We start from the raw sequence: 19691 nt of genomic DNA, 5'->3' as shown, positions 1-19691 counted from the left end.
GTTGATTTAGAAATAATTGTAGTTTTTATAAAACTTAAAACTTGTTATCACTATCGATATTTTATTAACAGGAAAAAATGAGAATTACGAATTCTTATCTCTTGAAATTCAATAAAAATTCCCCGAATAAGAAACTACATCAAAAAAATAACGCATGCCTAAAAGAGTCTCAGCCAATTTCACTCATTAAATCAAAATGCACTAATTTTAAAAAACCGACGGAATTTAATAAAATTAGCAAAGATATGAGTTTTGGCAAAAGAATCAGATCCTTAACATCGAAATTGGTTTTGAGAAAGAAAAGTGATGGTTTAAGAGACGCAAATGTTAAAAGATGTCGTTCTTGGCCGTCATATGAAAATAACAGCAGTTCGTCTTTTGCAAATCAGTTAGTTTAATTTATATTAGTTTAAACTCATTTCGGTAATAAAAAAGCAGTAGACTTTATCTATTTTGATTGGATTTGATACGTAACTAAATTAAAAAAAAAAGCTTCTTTTTAACTTAGTATTACAATTTATTCAGACGTTTTCACTAAAAATGTTATTTAGAACTAAACTGTAAACAAAATTTGAAAAACAAATTTTTCCAAGTTTTATTAGACAAAAGTTATTAAGTAATCAAAGATAGAAAATAAATATTTTGCTATTCTCTATTAAAACAGGTTAAAATTTATATTAAGATTTGCGAGTCTATTTTTTTATTAATAACATCTAAAAGTTATAGTTAACAAACAGTTTTTATTTTTAAGATAGTGTAAAAGTAATTAAACCTAAAAAAACTTTAATTAATAATTATTTTCAGCTTGAGTTCTTTGGCAAGCAGCAACAGAACTTTTCCCTGTCTAGAAAATGTTCTTCGAGATAAAAGTTTGTTCGTTTTATATAAAATATAAATAAACTTTTTGTGAAATGTTACATAAAAGGTTGGAAACTTATTATAGAAAAACTTAATTCATGATGCTAACTGCTTGCCGTTGTGAAAATTCAAATAATTCTAATAACAAACTTTCTACAGAGGCTTTTGATGTATACTTTGAGTTTCTGAAGAAAGAATATGCAGAAGAAAATATTCAGTTTTTATCAGATGTCGAAAAATACAAGGAAATAAAAAGTGAAAACGTTAGAAGGGCCAAAGCACGCGAAATTTATACATATTATATTGTTGAAGATTCGACTAGAGAGGTATTTAAAAAAGTTGTTAGAATATTTATGTTATAATTCTATGTTAAAAATAATGTCATGCTTTACAATCTTAAATTATGAAGAACTACTAAAACTTAACTAGTCTTTAAAAAAATTAGCAACCACAGAAACGTGACTATATTGTTAGTAGTAACATTTTCATTTAAACAGATTAACATATCTCACAAAACCAGAATTGAAATTAGAGAGAAAATAATCGACTCAGAAATAACACTTTTCAATAAAGCCCAAGAAAATATTTTGTTCTTACTCCAAACTGATTCTTTTAAACGATTTCTATCTGCATCTATGAACTTCTAGATAACGATTTTATTTACACTGTTATTTTCCAATTATTTACAGTCTTTTTCCTAGGCAATTTTGTTAGCTGTTTTGCTTATATTTATGTTGTATTCCACTCGTAATTGTTTTATTATTGTTGTCTAGAACTTTTTAGCTAAACTTTTTTTTAAATAAAAACAATAAAATAACTTATTTTGTAATACATACTAGTTTTTATATTGTTCGTAAACTTTAAAAAAAGTAATTTATATATAATGTTTATGTATGTTTAGTAATTTTGTAAATCTTTCACTGAAAACAAAAATTTAGTTTCAAGTGTAGAACTAACTTTAGATAGTATAATAATAACTTATTTTCCTAAATAAAACGAAAATAAATACATTACATATTTTAGTTATATTACCAAAAGAGCAAAAGGTCGCAATCTCTTGCCACCGAAACCAGTCGCGAATAAAATATTCAATTTGCATAAATCTAGTCAAAAGACTAAATTATAAATTGTCATAAAATAGAATGCAAAAGTATAAACATATTAGTCTTTTTATTGTATTAATTAAATTGTTACTTAATTGCGTTATTATTATATACTAACGCTTGTTTTCTAAACTAAAATGTTACTTCAGTAACTAAAAAATTTTTTATAGGAATTTAAAAATATAATGTGCAAAACAGTTACTTAAGTTTAAAAAAAAAAATTACATATAGTGCATTAAACTTAAGTAGACATTAAAATACGCAAATAGTTTTAACTTCAGCGTGTGTTAGTGGTAATACTAATTATATTTTTCTGACCTAAAGTATACAATGTTTTGAAAATAAAGCGATGTGTATATTACTGTTTATATTTAATTTATGTACTTCTATTATACTCAACGTTGAATAAAATGGTGCAAACATATGTTTAGTTTTAGAAGAAGAGGTAAGTATTAAAACGTATAATTACGATTTGACGGAATATGTTATGAAACAAAGTTTTTGTTGTTATGTAATAGACGAAGTAAGCAGTAAACTGGCTTTAAGAGTAAAAATGCTTTTTTTTGTTTGATTATAACTTATATTTTTTCTATTAACAGACTTCAATGCATTTTTTGTTGTAATTACAAAAGTCAGCTATTTATATTAAGTTAAATAAAAAGGACCTTAAAAGTTATAGTGACAAAAATTGTTAAAACCTTATTAGATAGTACTTTTAACACCCTTTCTTAAACAAACGAGTGTAAATACATAAACTGGTGTAGCTCATGCAATTTAGATATAAAACGTTTTCTTTATTTAGATGTACATTCTTGTTTACTTGTATAGTTGAAGAAAATTATTTTTCTATAAGATAAAGTAAGCATCTTAAATTACTAAAAAAAATCATTTTAAGTATTACCAGATCAAACTTAAAACTAAAATTAGCACTCGAGTATTTAGTTTACTAAGTGTCATATACTTTTAAATTGATGTATTTAGATATAGAAAATTTGTTTTGACTGAATTAATACTTAAATTAAAATTTTCATAAAAAAATTAAAAATAATTTAACTGTGATTTTTGATGCAAAAAGCAATGAATTAAAATTTTTACTAATCAATTAAATTGCATTAAATGAACTAAAGCTGTTTACCTATACTAGTAGTTTATATAAGTCCAGCTTTAAATAGTTACAAAACATTTTTTTATAATTTCAACATAATTAGAATAATTATCAAAGTCTTAAAAGATAAGGTAACTTATATAAAACTGATTGAATTAGATATATATATATATATATATATATATATTACTAGTTTTTTTTTACATTTAAACAAAGCTGCTGATTTCTTAATAATAATAAGTTAAATGTAAAGTGGCTTATTTACTAATCGGAATATACCTTTACTTTATAAGAATATAATATACCTTGATGGCAAACAAATAAAAAGTCTTTAAAATGACTTTAAGATGACTTTTTTGTTTCGAAGCTTTTTTTAGATAGATGATAGTTTTTGTGTTAAAATGAAATAGTTGTAGAGAGATCAGAACTACTCAATTTAACTATCAATTTCACTTTTACGTAACACTATATTAATACCTGTTTTATATCAAATTTGTTTTTAAAGTGTTCAAGATATACACTCGTAGTTTTATTTTCAATTTTTAATAAAAAAAAATATTTTTGGCAAACAAAACTTGATCATTTCATTACATGATCAATCCTTTTTGAGATTCATGCCAGCAACTGTTGATTTTTAAAATTATTTTAAGCAATGTTAGTAAAAACTTAAAGACAATAAGATGTTTTTAGCTAGTTTTTGTTACTCAGTAAGAATATTTGATAAAAACCTGCTAAAACAGTTGTGTGTATACATACTGATACAAAAATCACTTTAAAAAATTTGTTGGTGTTATGAAGAAATTTCGTTTCTACACATTATTGAAAAATAACATCTTTAACCTCATAATTCTTGCAAAAATTACATAAAAGAATAAAAGTATATTGAACTTTGTTAATGTTTTATTTGTTACACCTGTCTAAATATTTCAGCAATTTTTTGCGCTATATCTGTACATAATGATATTACTTATTTTTTTTTTATTTATATCAAAATATTTAGCCATTAAAATTAAGTAATACTTAAGTTAATATTGTTAAAAAAAGAAAGCATTTATTATTAATTTAACTATATTTGTGCTGCTCTCTTTAAGTTTTGGTATTTGGTTTTATTGTAATGCATTTTTATTTCTGAATTTTTTCACTTGTTTATGTTAACAACCTAATTATAGTTGTTAAAATAATTTAAAAAAACTTTGCTAAACATTGCTAAATGATTTTTTTATACTTCTGAAACAAACAAAGCATCCTATAAAAATATAAAACTTTAAACAAAGCTGTATTTAGATTTCTCAATACCTAGGAAAAATCTATTATTTTAGTCGTATAAAGAAATTTATAATTATATATATTACATTAACTTGAGTTAATCGTGACTTGATTGTCCAGGCTAGTTTAGGTAGTTTACTTATTTACTTAGAAGTTAGATGCATAAATTTCATAAAAATATGATAATTGATACAACAAAACAAGTGGTTGGTATTACTATAAGTAGTCTAATTTTTTTTTTCTTACTTCCGAACTCAGTACAGCGTATAATAATATTTTTTTATAATTTACGTGATCTGTTTTTAGATAAATAAATTTTATAATTTTCCAACTCCTTTTGATACTTTTTTATAAGTTTATTTTTAGTTTGATGTTTTGTAAACTTTGGCATGAATTTTGTTTACGTTAAAAACACATGTTACTGTTAAAAATAAACCATAAATTAACAATAGTTAAAATTAAAAGAACGAATTTATTAAACTAATTTAATAAGTAAAACTATTGTTGAACTTAACTTTCTTTCGATTACAAGTTTGAAAAAAAATTAATCTTTCATAAATCTAACATTAATATTACAAAACAATATAAGAATGCAGTTGAAGTTGAAAATTCAGCTTAATTTTAAATTTTTTTTGAGCTCCTTAAATTTTTGTTTGTTTGTATATATGTATATATAATATACGGTAAAGTATTCTGTTAAAGCAAATGGAGATAATTACTTTTATGTAAAAAAATGGACTAATATATTCTAAACAGATAAAATTTTTCGTAAATATTTTTGATATTATGATAAACAAAAGCTAGTCTTCACCAAGCTATTATAATCAAAATGGGTTAAAAATCTGTAAAAAATACAAATTTAAACAAAAATTAAAATAGTTTATAGTTTATTGAATAACAATAAAAAAAGACGCTAAAAATATTTTGTTCTAAGACCTGGTGCATAAAGAATTTTTCGGTTATCAAGTTGCACACCACGGATACCTTTTAATGTCTTGTCCAGGACTAATAGATAAAAGAAAATATAACAACCTTTTTTTAATAGAATAACTATATTTTATACTTCTAATGAACTATTGAATTAATAAAAGCATTGCGCTGACTTTTATAAACAATTATATGTAGATATTAAAATACTTGAATAATGTGGTAATAAAACTGAAACTTGTAAAATAACTGTGGTAAAAGTTATAACGTACTGCCAAAGCTGTCAAATTGCTTATTAAGTGCTAAATTTTTGCCAATATTATCTTTAAAAATTGAAAAAGGTCACATAACTTATACTCAATATAAAAGCTTAATATTTCTTTTGAATAAAATTAGTTCATAAAGTTAAATTACGGAAGTTAATTAAGGATAGCTGTATATATTTGTAGATATAACTAAATAAGTTTATAAGTTTATTGTGGAGTGTTTCTAAACTGGTTAAAATTTCGAAACTTGTGGTTTTGAAACGTTTGAAGCTATTACAATTTTTGTTAAAATAAGATTTTAGAACTTGTCACTTAAAAAAACCGTGATTTAATTTTTACTTAGTTTACATAAATTACCCTTAAGTTTGATATAAATATAATCTTAGGTTCCGATTTTAGTTAATTTTTGTCCAAAAACTTCAATGTAGTTTTGCGAAATTTAACATTTTTAATAAAACAAAAAGGTTTAATTGTATTGCAAAATGAAGGAAAAATATATAATATATAAACACTTTATGCACAACAGCATAAAAAAGTACAACTTAATACCCTTTTTTATTATTCCGTATCTTTTACATTACATATTTTATTCCATTTTAACATAACATTTAATAAATAGAAAAATACGTGAAAGGTGTATTTATTTAAGGATTTTACGACTACATGTTATGCTTAAAAATTTTGATCGGCGGGTTATGAGCATTGTAATTTAAATACATTACAATCAAGTTGTAAATACAGAACGTAATGTTTTATTGATAAGGAAACAAAGCAAATTTATGCTTAAAAGTTATAAAAATATCTTATTTGCATGTATTTTGTTTTAAAACATAAAAACTGAATGCTTCTTTTGAAACAAGGTTATAGCAAACTTTTTCCAAATTATCTAGCGTTTGAATAAACCAAATTGCCAAAGAAAGTTATTAAAACAAATATTTTGTAATAAAAATAAATCAATATCGTTTTTTAACGGATTAAATGCGTATACTATCAAAATTTTAATTGTCTGAATACTATGTTAAGATTTTTAATTGAAACATAAACTTATTAAATTTACTGAAATAGATTTATTGGTTGTTCCGTCGATTTTTAATGATTAAATTTGAATAACAAGTATCACGGTTGTGAAACTAAGATTGAAAAGAAGAAATTTTAACTTCGCAGAATCAAATTTTTTTCATTGCTTGTTTTGTACTTGGTTTCATTTCAAAATCTTTTTGCTTAAGTTTAAGTATACTATAAGTGATTGTTAATTGAAAAAATTTCATCTAGATAACTAAAACATATAAAGTCATGTCATACTAAGTATTTAAAACTGTCTGACTGAATTTAAAATTATAAAAACATACGAGTTTTTGTGTGAAAATTCTAAACTCAAACAAAATTTTTGAAAATAAATTCTTTTAAATTAAGTTTCCCACAGTATATGATTTATTTTTAGAATAGAAAATAAATAAAACGTATGCTTAACAAGACTAATTTGATTAACTTATTTACTAAATTGACCTATATTTACTTTAACTACAATATGTTTCTTTTAAATGAAATTATAAATATTGTATACAAAACTAAATTTGTAAAAGTGTAACTTATTTCTTTTTGTTATCATTCTGAAAACTTTACGTTACTTTATTTTTCAACTTGTACATAGTTTTTTTATGGAAAAAAAACGTGAAAGGGTAAACTTTATAATACTAAAATACATATTTTACTTAGAAAACTTTGATCGGCAGGTCATAAGCACTACAATTTAAATGCATCTCAATCAAGTTTTTAGCTTATACGAACGTATAGTTTCATTAACAAGGAAACAAAGCAAGTTTGACCATGCTTTAATATTATAAAAGTGTTTTATTTGCATGTTCAAACAAATTACGTAATTAAATTGCTGTAAACATTATGTGTAATAAGTTGTATTCTTAGAATCGTATGCTAAGATTTTATAAGGACCTTAACCGTTCTTATCTACCATCAAAGCAAGTTTTTTTTTTAAACTTAGAAATTGTTTTGTATCTAAATTCTAAAAGGTACCTACGGACGTATTAATAAATAATAAATCTTATACAATTAATTACATTGTTACATCAAAATTTAAAACTTTAAACAAATAAATATATTTATTTTCAGCTGAATTTAGTTGCTTAACTAAGAAAATAGCTTTATGTTACTAAAATAATTACATAAAACTAGTTCATGTAAGTGCTTATCTTTATAAAATAAGTAAAAAACTAAGTATGCCACGGTAATATGTTTGATCGAAAACCATAATAATTAATATTTATAATCAACAAGGTTATGTTATAAAAAAAGACATAAAAACAACACTACATTAACGAATACTGTAGCTGTTTTTCACAAAAAATTTAAAACATTTAAAATGTGTTCTATCTAAAATGATTTTCAGATTGTATCAATCTCACATTTTAAAATACTGTTAACTGAATTTAGTCTAACAGTTTTAGATGATTAAAATTTGCATAAAAATTTTTTTTCGCAGTTAAATCAAAAAATGTAATCGATAAAAGCTGATTAAAAAAAATTTCTTAATATAAAACTTTTAATCACGATGTTTATAACACAACATGACAGTTAACACACACTTTTACATGTACTTTATAACATCACACCTGCTTTCGATAGTTCCAAATACGATTAATTACTCATTCATATTGTATATTGCAAACTAGTATCAACCTTTTTATTTCAGCTTATACTGAAATATTCGTTGTATTTTTGGAAACTTTATTGATTGAAACCTACAAGACATTCTACGTAGAAAAATTTTTGTGAAATGAAAATTTTAAGAAGAACATATTCTACGAATAAGTTAACGAGAAGTCACAAGTTAGTGTAACAAAACTAGTTGTGAAGAATAGTTGTGCAGAAAACTAGCATCCTTGGTAAGTGCTACCCATTAACGCTCGATAAATTTTTAAATATTGTATGAGTTACAGTTAAACTATTCATTGTATTCTTAGAAAACTTATTGATTAACTCCGGAAAAATATTGTACGCTTGCGAATTTATTTGAAATGGAAATGTTACTAGGAACATGTTTTACGGAAAAGTTACCGAGAAAATGCAAGTTAGTTTGATGTAATTAAACTAGATGTGATAAGCAAAAAACTAGTAACCTTGGCAACTGATACTCACTAAAGCTTTAAAAATTTCAAAATGTTTTAGGTAAATTATATAACATTTAACAATAAACGTTGAACTGTAAACAGGGTTATAAAAAGTTAAATAAACAACCACCAAATATTAATTATTAGCATCCAGTATTTAAATAAATTTAAAATGTTCATTAGCATATTGTTTAATATTTTTTTACAATGTATTAAGTTCTAGCTAATATCAAGACATTTTGTTTTTCTGAAGATTGTTTCTCATAACTGTGGTAATTAGCTAAAAGATGAATAACATGCGTTTATAAGAAGACACTGTCGATAAAAGTTTAATAAGTAGAGCGTATTGCAGTTTTAATTATCATTTTTACACACCGTTTTTAAAGTTTTTGTTTTTTTTATCTATGTAATTCAGTTTAAGAACTTGGCAGCTAGTAAAAAATTATAAGACAAATTTAGTAACTTTAATTAAAGCCTTTCAGAAACAATTGGCAGTGTTGGTGTTTAATGTTAATAATTACTAAAACCGTGTATAAAAATAAAAAAATTCACGAAGTTTTTATTAGTTTTATAAAATGATATAATTTACTACTGGTCACAGATAAATTATCAAGTAGGTATAGTATAAGTAAAAAAAAATTATTAGTATTTTAAGTTTTCTTAAAGATCAGTCTAAGATGATAAAAAGCTGAGTCAGCAAATTTTTCTAAAGCTTAATTTATGTTTCCCTTTTTCCTAACCAACATTAAGAAAAAATATTAAAAAATAATCAAAAAGTAAAAGTTAAACATTTAAAATAACATAAAAAAGCTTCATTATTTGCTTACTTAGCGTTTTTATTGCTCAGAGTGACTTTTGAGTACAATTGTTCTTAAAAGTATTAAAATAGCTTTCGCAAAGACAAGTAAAAGAATGTCACGTTCCTTGCTTAAAATAAAGTTATTCTAAAAGTTTTAATCTCAAATTGTCACAGCTTAAAGCGTTTTTAATTTCACTAAAAGTTTAAATATAAATGTTTTGTTTACTTCAAAAACACTCTGTTACCAATTTTATTTTAGTTATTGTGACGTTTAAAGAAAAAAGACAGAAATAATAATTTTATAAAGGTTTAATGGAAAAACTTACCGAAATATCTAGCGATGGAATAAACTAAAATTCCAAAAAGTACAAAAAAATATATTTTGTATTAATAAAAAATCAATACTGTTTTGTTACGGATTAAACGCGTATGCAATGACAGTGTTTATTGTCTGAATACTCTGCTCAATTTTGTTTTTAATGAAAATGAAAAACTTGTTTAGTTTATTAAAGGTAGATTTATTGCATTTTGCGTCAATATTTTAATGATTTTTTTTTAAATAATGAGTATCACAGTCGTAAAAAAAGAACAGATTATTACTATTATTATTATTGATTATTATTAAGATTGAACAGTCAGTTTTTTTAATTGCTTTGTTTTTACTTGATTTCATACTAAACACTTTTTTGTTTACATTTAAGTTTAACACTAGGATAGAAAATTTAATTATTTTCTCATAGATAAATAAACTACAATAGTTATTCAAACCTTTCTGGTTTACTATAAAAGATTTTCTACAGATTAACGAATCTCACAAGACTTGACTTGATGTTAGTGAGAAAATAAATTATTAAGAACTAACACTGGTTGACTCCACAACCTTTTTCCGTTTTACTTGATACATATAAAAAATTGTTAATTTCGCTTTCAATTAACTTCACGATAATGACATAATATGTGCATTTTTTATCCTTATTGGATGTTCGATACTTTTGTTAGGTTATTTTATTTTTTTTTCCAATTTCTTTTAGAATGCCCTTTTTTTCGCTTAAACATTGTTTTCGTTGAATAGAATTGTTAAAAGTCTGTCTCCTTTGTAAACGTTGTTTGTGTCAGATGTTTGATATTTTAGCTTTTAATGTGTTTTTTTTTTATTGTTTTTATGCTTAATATGCTTTTAACACTTAATTGAAAACTTGAATTTTATATCAATTATTGAATTTAACACCCATACTTATATGAAACTTTATTTTCCCAATTTAAAAGTTTAATACGCATAGATCGTAATTACATGTTTATGTTCTATTAGCATAAGAAGTTTTCAGTTTTTTTAGTTAAATCGCCAAAAAATTATCAGAACTCAAACTATTCGTTCAAAAATATTAACTATATTAGTAAGTATACTAGTTTATTTTTTTAATATTGTTTATTCAAGTTGTACGTCGTTATTCTCATTATTTCTTTTTAATTTAAACGTCAGTAAGTATCTAAAGAACTATGTACATATACTAATAATATACTTAACAAAGCAAAAGCTACTCAAAAAAACAAATACAAGCTACTTTTATGATTTTATAAATATAAACATTAAAATTAATTTAAACGTAAAAGTAAACATTTAATTATAAAAAGTTAAAAATCTAAACACTAAACATTCCGTAAGTTTATTTTGTTATTTAAAAGAAAGAGCAAAACGTTTAACAATGTATCCAAAGCTGTTTACATTTAATTAACGTTTTTAAAATATACGTAGTCACAGTTAATTTCACCAAACTTATTTTAGAAATACAAATAATAGTGCAAAACATATAGCAAAATATCCATAACTGTTTACACAAACTAATACACTCGTTTTAATATGTGTAAAACAACAAGTAGAAATAATTTTATTTCAAATAATAGTAAAAAGTTAATTTAAAAAAAGTTTCCTGAAGCAAAAGTAGCACTGTTACTTAACTTAACAAAAAAAAATTGGCATAAAATATTTTAAGTGTTATGTAATTATTTGTAGACAGTTTAAATAGATTTTTCTTTTTAATGTATTTTAAGCTTTTTTAGACAAATTTTGTTCTTGTTCAATTCCTTACTTGCAGAAATTTGTGTTTTTAATCTAAAAAAGATGGCAGTTTTATTTTAGTGAAAAATTAACCTTTAATTGAATAAATGTCAGTACGAACTGTAAGTAGCTTAAATTTATTTATTTTACAAATTTTATATAAGTTACAGTAAAGGTGTTTAGTTGTAAAAACTCTGTTTCCATTAGCTTATATGTACAAACTTATTGTTATAATTTAAACTATTAGCAAAGCAAAAATCGAATAACAAAACAAACTTGTATTTACCAACATTATGAAATTGAGTGTTATGCTTATTAAATCTAAAACTACTTCAAAAGTACGGTTCAAATATATTTCTTTATAAGTTTAAAATGATTGCATATTAGTCTCAATTTGAAAATCTAATAAGTTGTTAGTAGAATGTTATACTCGATAAGAAGTTTTGTACGTCATTATTGCCTAAGTTTGAAATAAATTTATTAATGACTTATTTTGATTTAATACCATTTTAAAATTAAAGTTGGGCAAAATGGTAATTAATAATAGTATTATGTAGCTATAGAAATTATTTTAGAATATTGAAACTGGGTAAAGATAAAATTCACTTTGGTTAGGGAATGTGTTTAAACTTGCTTAAAAAAATACTTTATGGTTTTTAAACGTTATGATAATTTCGTCTAAATACTGTTAAATGTTGTTGGAATTGTGAAAAACGTGATACATTTTATTGTTATGTATATAAAATACAAAAAGATTTTCGTAAATGAAAACTGTTTTTTAATTTTGATACTAGATTATTTTTATCCGAATATTTATTACAAAAAGTTTGACTTAGTTTTCTGTAATTAAAACAAAATCTTTTTTAATAAAAACAACTAAAATTGTTCATGTTATTTGAAAAAATAAGAACTATCAGATGTAAGAATATTCAGACAAAAAAAACATTGTTAAACAAAAAAGTTAAGTAATACAATAAATTAACCTTTAATCATTAACGTTACATCTATTGTGCTTTCACTTTTATACAATTTTTATATGACAGGAAAGTACGTAAAAAAGAAAAATGTGTAAAAGTTGTACGATTACATGTTACAATATCAATCATTTTTTTTTCTTTCTTTAAAACATACTTTGTTTTAAGAACAAAAAACAAAGCTTGTTTAAACATAAAAAAATTGCATGTTTGAAACAAATTACGTATTATTTTTGATGAAAACATTATGTGTAATTGCAAGTGTTTTCTTAGAATCGTAAGTCATAAACTATTATCATTTACTTAAACATTTTTTAATTGACGAACCAACAAATTTGTTCCATATTTTGCTCAAGGTTTCAAAACTTCTATACTTTGTAAGTTATTTTTATTTAAACCTTTATTATCTACTTTTTCTGAGTGCAAGCCTGTTGAAATTGACTTATATTGTCATAAATGCTATGGAATTAAAACAAGTTGTTTAAATTTTCAATTTAAAAACAAACATAATAGTTTTGGAATTAATCCAATCTAAAACTAGATAAAATAGTTTGCAAAATAAAGTCTTAAAGTAATAAGTTTACGTTATCTAAATAAAACTTTTATTGCACGAGGCGTATTGTTTTTATGACGTGGTAATAGTGAAACATGCGGTTTGTAAAATTATGATAATAAAAAATAAAACTTTGATGACATTTTAAAAGTATAGTTTGCAGCAAATATTTTGCTTAAGCTATTGAGAAATCGTAGATCATGATAAAAATTCACATTATTTAATTTGATATACGTGAACAGTTATACAATTATATTGTCCGTTATAAAATTATAATTAAAAAAAAAAGCATTGATGTTTATAAGTTTAAAATAAACTATTAGATGTAATTGACCTACATATTTTCTAACCAGTGCACATCATGTATTTAGGTTATAACTTAAAAAAAGTATGTATATGTATAACTGAACTGTATATAATTCAAAATATTATGCAAAATTAGCATTTCGATTTGTTTAATGATTTACCGTAAAAAGAAATAATAAAACTTATTAACAATAAAGTGTAAATTCACAAAAAAATACGAATTTTAATTTGTATTATTTTACATTGAAAACTATAAATGTCTAAAAACCAAACGATAATAAAAAACATTTTCTCTTAAAAATAAATAAATATAGTAAAATAATAAAAAATTTATGGGATGAATCGCCGAAATTGTGCTAGTATTTGATATAAGATATTTCATTAAACTGAACCACCTTACAAAAAGAATTGTAAAATTGCTATTTATTAAGTATTAGTTTTTAACAATTATTTAAATAGAAGTAAAAATGAGAAACTTATTTTTTTTACTAGGCTTCGGAAGCAAAGGCACAAAAAAACGACTTTTTAAAGTATAATGAGTTAGTACGAATTAGTTAAAAGCTTTACAAAGGTAAGGAACTTATAAATGTAAGCTATATAATCGAGCTAATCTAGCTGATTAAGCTGATCAGTTGTTCAAATACTAAACTAGGCTTACAGTACTTTAAATTAAATAAATAAGTTTTTCTTTGTTTACTTTTATATTGTGAAACAGAAATCTCTTATTTAGATACTAAAAAACAAAATACTCCTTATTTTAAACTTTTTGTTGTTGTTTACAAAACATAATAGATATTAAAAAATATCTTTATTTTAAATATAAACTACCTCAGTAAATGTAGCTTAGCTATACGTAAACTAAATTTTTAAAAACAGTCTTAAGATATTCTTCTCTAAAAAATCTTAAATTTTACCGAAAATGATAAAATTCTTCAAGTTTAATGAATACATATTTTGTTTTTTATGTTTTTATTCTTGAAATAAATATTCACAAAAACATTTTTAAATCATTTTATACATATTTATTACTAATTTTTTGTGCTAAGTTGCTGAACAATCTTTTTCGTAAATTTTAGTGGTTAGGTTATAGTTTAAAACTTATACTTTATATTTCTAATTCTAAATTCATTTCAAAATAATTTAGTAAATATTGGAAAATATATACTAGTGATTAATTTAAATCAAAAGTATTGTTAATTTTTTAGCAGTTAAAGTGCAAACCCAATTAAACTAGACATGTTACTTTATTTTTACAGTCAAAAAATTAGTATTTATAGTTATACACCTTACCATTGTTTGAGAAATAATGTCATTTTCAGCTTAGTTAAAACTATTAAAACAGGTTTTGTTTGTTCTTCCAAAACTTAAAAAAAATTAAAAACGTTATTAGTATCTGTCATAGATTGTTTTATCATTTCTAAAGTAGATTAAGATTATATCATATTTTAAAATGTACTATAAAAAACAATCGTGTTTGGTTACAAAAAAAATACAATAGTAAGAATTATAACGGTTGTTTTATGGTAAAAGTAATTTATAAATTATTGGCAAAGCAAAAATCAAAAATAAAACTTGAATAAGTCAAATCTATGTACTTTAGTGTTATTTTTCACTAAGTTTAAACTACTTCTAAAACACGGTCCAACTATACTTCTATAAAAACTTAGTATGTCTGCATTTAACTTTAAAATATAAAATCTAGTAAGTGAATATTGTAAATGAAAAGAAGTCTTGTAAGTTGTTATCGCCTTAGTTTATAATAGTTTTGAAAAAAAAAAGAGCTAATATTATCTTAAAATAAAAACTATGCAAGAAATTAATTTAGAATGTTTAATGTGGGTACAGAAACAATTTTAGAACATTGAAACTAGGTAAAGACAAAACATACTTTGGTTAAGAAGTTTATTTAAATTTGTTCATATATATATTTTATAGTTTTTAAACATTGTAAAATAAGTTAATTTATCTAAATACTGTTAAATGTTGTTGAATTTGTTAAACATATGATGTAGTTTATTTTTCTTTCAAATAAAACACCGAAATTCTCTGTTCTAGATAATTTTCATTTAGTTTCGATACTAGTTGATTTTTGTCCAAATATTCATTACAAAAAGTTTGACTAAGTTTTCCAAAATAAAAATATTTTTTTTAAATAAAATCAATCAAAACTATTCTCATAATATGGAAAGTTAAGAACTATCAGAAGTACAAATATTCTTACGACAAAAACATTGTTAAACAAACAAGTCTAGTACTACAATACATTAACCATTGATAATTAACGTTACATCTTTTGTTCATCTTTTACATAAATTTCATATGACAGACAAATACTTGAAAGAGTAAAATATATAAAAGCAACACGTTGTCTATAGAAACTTAAATTGAAAAATCATAAAAACTAAATTTAAACTACATGTTTTAAACAAATTACGTATTATTTTTGATGAAAATGTTATGTAAAATTGTATGTGATTCTCAGAATCGTAAGTCATAAACTATAACTATTTACTTAAAAAATGTTAAAACTGACGCTTAAAAATGTTTGCTTAGTATTTTGCTTAAGGTTTAAAAACTTTTATACTTTGTACGTTGTTGTTATTTTCGTAATCTATCTTTTTCTACAAGACTGTTGAATAAAACTTACATTATTGTAAATGCTATGGGCTTAAAAAACGTGTGTAAATTTTCAATTTAAAAACAAACATAATAGTTTCGGCATTAATCCTTTCTAATACTAAATTAAGTAAAACAGTTCAAAAACCTACAGTAAAGCAAAAATAATTTTTTCAAAACAAGGTCTTTTTTTTTGCCACCGAAACCTGGTAGTAAATAAAATGTTTAACTTGCAAAATATTATTCAAATTTACGGTATAGAAAAAAGTAACATGTGAATATTTTAATTAGTTCTTCGGTACAACTACGTTAACAAAGATTTTTAGTAGAAAAATAAGAAAACAAGTTTTTTAGTTTACTATGGTCTCCTAAAATCAAAATAATTTTTTTATATTCGACTCTGTTCCAAACTTAAAATTTTTGTTATAATTCTAGTTATTAGAAAAAAATAAAACTTAAAATAATTATAAAGGGATAGAACATTTCTTAAATTAATAACATGTTGCAATAATCAGTGTTAGTAATATATATGAAACTTGATTTTATAAAATAGTCAATTTTTTCAAATAAGCTACTATACATTTTTAAACTTAAGTTTATTGAAAACTGATTTAATAAGTAAGGAAAAAACAAACTTTACAACACTAAAAAATACTTTGAATAATTTAATTTCAATTAAATTTTGTTGGGTAAAACAATGTTGGTGTATGTATATATGGAATTTCAATTTACAATCATTATCATAAATTTAAAAAAAAATAGGAAACATCAAACTTAAAAACTCGACATACTTTTATTGTTAATAATTATTTTTTAGCTATGAAAAACAAAACTTCCAACGAATTTTTTTCATTTTTTTAAATTTATAATTAAGAAGCATCTCAATTGTTATAATATAACATGGCTTGTACACAATAGAAATTAAAAGCTTACATTGTACGCTAAGACGTTAATTATTAATTTTACTTTTACGTTGTTTTGATGTTTTGAAATTTACTTCGTTGTTCGTAATTTTTGTGTGTATACTTTAAGTACTACTTAGTTAAATTTTTAATTTGAATAAATATAAAACAAATATATTATGTACAACTTACTTACAGTAGGTATGTTATAAGATTAAAAGAATCTTCAAAAACCTTTTAAACAATTGTTATATTATACTAAAAGAAAAAAAAAACTCTCAAAACTTTTAACTTTTTAAAAACATAGTTTAAATAAAAGAGTCCGTTTTTTTATGACGTTGTATTTTTCTTTATTTTTTTTGAGAAGACACCAAAATTGTACTTTCATTTTAACAGTATTTTAATTTTTAAATTTATATTTTAATTTGTAATGTAGACTGTTGACATTTAGATATTATGAATCATTACAAAACATTTATACAATTTATTATCATAAAACAACAGTAATGTAGGGAAAACAGTTGTTTTTACGTTGAAATGTTTATAAAAAAGATTAATGACTGATAGATATTAAAATAAACTAAAAAACGAAGAATTATGCTAGCCTATAATCATTCAATTAAAAATCTTTTTTGTACTTTTATATATGCTTATACCTAAGTATCAACATTTATTTAACTATTTTTGATTAAAAAATATTTAAGATATACAGAGATTTAGCTTGAACATTATTATTTCATGATCTCTTTATAAAACACGAAATAGCAAATACAATGAAGCAAATATTTGTCTGCTGTACAGAAATCGATAATTTTTCGTAACGTTTTAAATGCGCATGTAAAATAAACCATAATATTTGATAATATAATGTAGGTAAGTAAAACTATTTGTTAGAGTTTCACTTAAATTTATTTATAATAAAGACTTATTAAAACATAATTTTAATTTAAAATTATCTTCGTTAGAATAGTTTTCTAGTAAGAAAATTTTTGTCAACAAACACTTATTTTGAATGTTAACTAGAAAAACTAACTAAAAATCATAAATATTATAGAAGTAATAACGGATTTAAAGTAGTTTTAAAAAATAGTTAAATAAGCATTTATTATAAAAGTAAACAATAAAAATCATTTTATGAAAATTAATAATTTTTTTTACTGATTTTCGTTAGATAACAATGGTCATTGAAAAATAATTACTAAATTTAAAACAGAAAAAAAACAATTATGAAATATTTTAAATGTATGTTTTAGATTTTACTTTTACAGAGGTTAAAAATGTGAAAAAAATATTTAACATAAACTACTTTTAGCTGTTTTGTTTTCATCTAGAGAGGTGGTTTTATTTTGAATACACTTAAAAAAACGTACCGTTTGAAAACATATCGAAGTTTACTATTGAACTGTAAAGTTCATGTATAAAGAACTTTGATCAGAAATAATTTAAATCACTGTTAATGAAAGATACCAGGTATGATGGGTTTAGGAATTAATACGTTTTTGTTTAAAATAATAGTTCATTAATCTTTTATTACTTTTAAAGTTTAAAAATTAGTAGTTTTTTCTAAGTAAAATTTATTCTTACCATTTATTAGTTTTTGTATAAACTCAAATTTTCAGATTTACTGGCAACCAATTTCTCTTATACAATATTATAAATAGTTTAACAAAATGTAGAAACCAATTTGAGACCCTGATCAGCAAAGCTATTTTAATTAAACGTCATAATCCAATTTTGAATATATAATTAACTAAACCGGGTTTTACCCAAACTCTAAGAATTTTTGACTAGTTATGTATACTTTTCTTTTAAAAATCTTTGTTTAGTGTTGAAAATATCTATCCTGAGTTACATCAAACTAGTCAAGTCATCCTGATTTATGAAAAAAAAAATGTTAGAATTAAAAATTCAAAAATGAACTGATATCTTTTTTTCTTAAAACAACAGATCAAAAAAGCTAGTAAATAAAAAAATTAAGAGAATAGTTTTTTTTAACTTTTAAAGTCAATAAGTTTAAGTAACTAATAGTTTTATAAAAAGCATACCTAGCTAGCCAGAGATTTACAAAAAAAAAACAGATAAAAGTTAGTCAGCCTGAGATTTTCAAGAAACCTTTAGAAAATTTAAACTATCCTCAGTGTGTGGCAACTCAAATATTAATTTAAGCCTATAAATTCTTTAAATTTTATATGTACTATAATTATGGACAAAGTCATAATATTTACTTAATTTCAGTTATTTACAACTTGAAACTGATACTTAAAATTTGTTCATTACTACTGATATGCATCTATTTAAAGATAATTCTTAATATACTTAAACTATTTTTATTTTAACCAAAGTATTTTATATTAAACATACACTTTTTAACTTTCCTTTAAATATAAAAATTAGCTTTAAATTTTCATTATTATTGAAATAATAATATAATTATCATGTGAATATCTTATTGAAATTATTGTTTAGCTTAAAAAGTGAACATTCTTCACTAAGCAAAATTTTTTAATTCACTAATACTAAAAGTAAAAAGGAAAGTACTAACCTTTATAATATAACCATGATCGTAGCTGGATGACAGCTTCCTCCACATCAGTCAACTGAATTCAAATGAGCTTCGAGTATTCTTTCTATTCTTACAGTTGCAAACTGTTTCCTCAATGTTTATATAAAGAACGATATGTGATTTTTATACCAAAATAGATCATGAGAGTAAAATGACCAATAAACTTAAAACCAAATTAAACATTGGCTAGAATTGACTTAAATATTTAACTATGTCGCTTAAAGTAAATAAATATAATAATAAGACAAAAAAAAATTTGTGCAGTCTCAAAA

At 22.7% G+C, this 19691-nt stretch overlaps 1 protein-coding gene across 1 annotated transcript; it reads left to right on the top strand.

Annotated features, from left to right (window-relative positions):
- The first annotated feature begins 245 nt into the window (after positions 1-245).
- On the top strand, positions 246-1505 carry LOC145836373 (regulator of G-protein signaling 4-like). The gene is made up of 4 exons (XM_082944182.1): positions 246-388; positions 805-869; positions 1018-1184; positions 1356-1505. The coding sequence occupies exons 1-4, from the start codon at positions 246-248 to the stop codon at positions 1503-1505; spliced, it is 525 nt and encodes a 174-aa protein (XP_082800308.1).
- Positions 1506-19691: the final 18186 nt, after the last annotated feature.

The sequence above is a fragment of the Thalia democratica genome, chromosome 5 (assembly GCF_965202585.1).
Source record: "Thalia democratica chromosome 5, ktThaDemo2.hap1.1, whole genome shotgun sequence".
NCBI lineage: Eukaryota > Metazoa > Chordata > Thaliacea > Salpida > Salpidae > Thalia > Thalia democratica.
The sequence above is the reverse complement of the archived record's forward strand: the minus strand, read 5'-3'. Positions and strand labels throughout refer to the sequence as shown.

What these genes read in the sequence shown, in the direction of transcription:
- LOC145836373 (XM_082944182.1), top strand. Translation starts at nt 246, where the DNA reads ATGAGTTTTGGCAAAAGAATCAGATCCTTAACATCGAAATTGGTTTTG. An exon ending in AAATGTTCTTCGAGATAAAA is followed by an intron (nt 870 to 1,017) that starts GTTTGTTCGTTT and finishes AACTTTCTACAG; the next exon opens with AGGCTTTTGATGTATACTTT. An exon ending in TTGAAGATTCGACTAGAGAG is followed by an intron (nt 1,185 to 1,355) that starts GTATTTAAAAAA and finishes TCATTTAAACAG; the next exon opens with ATTAACATATCTCACAAAAC.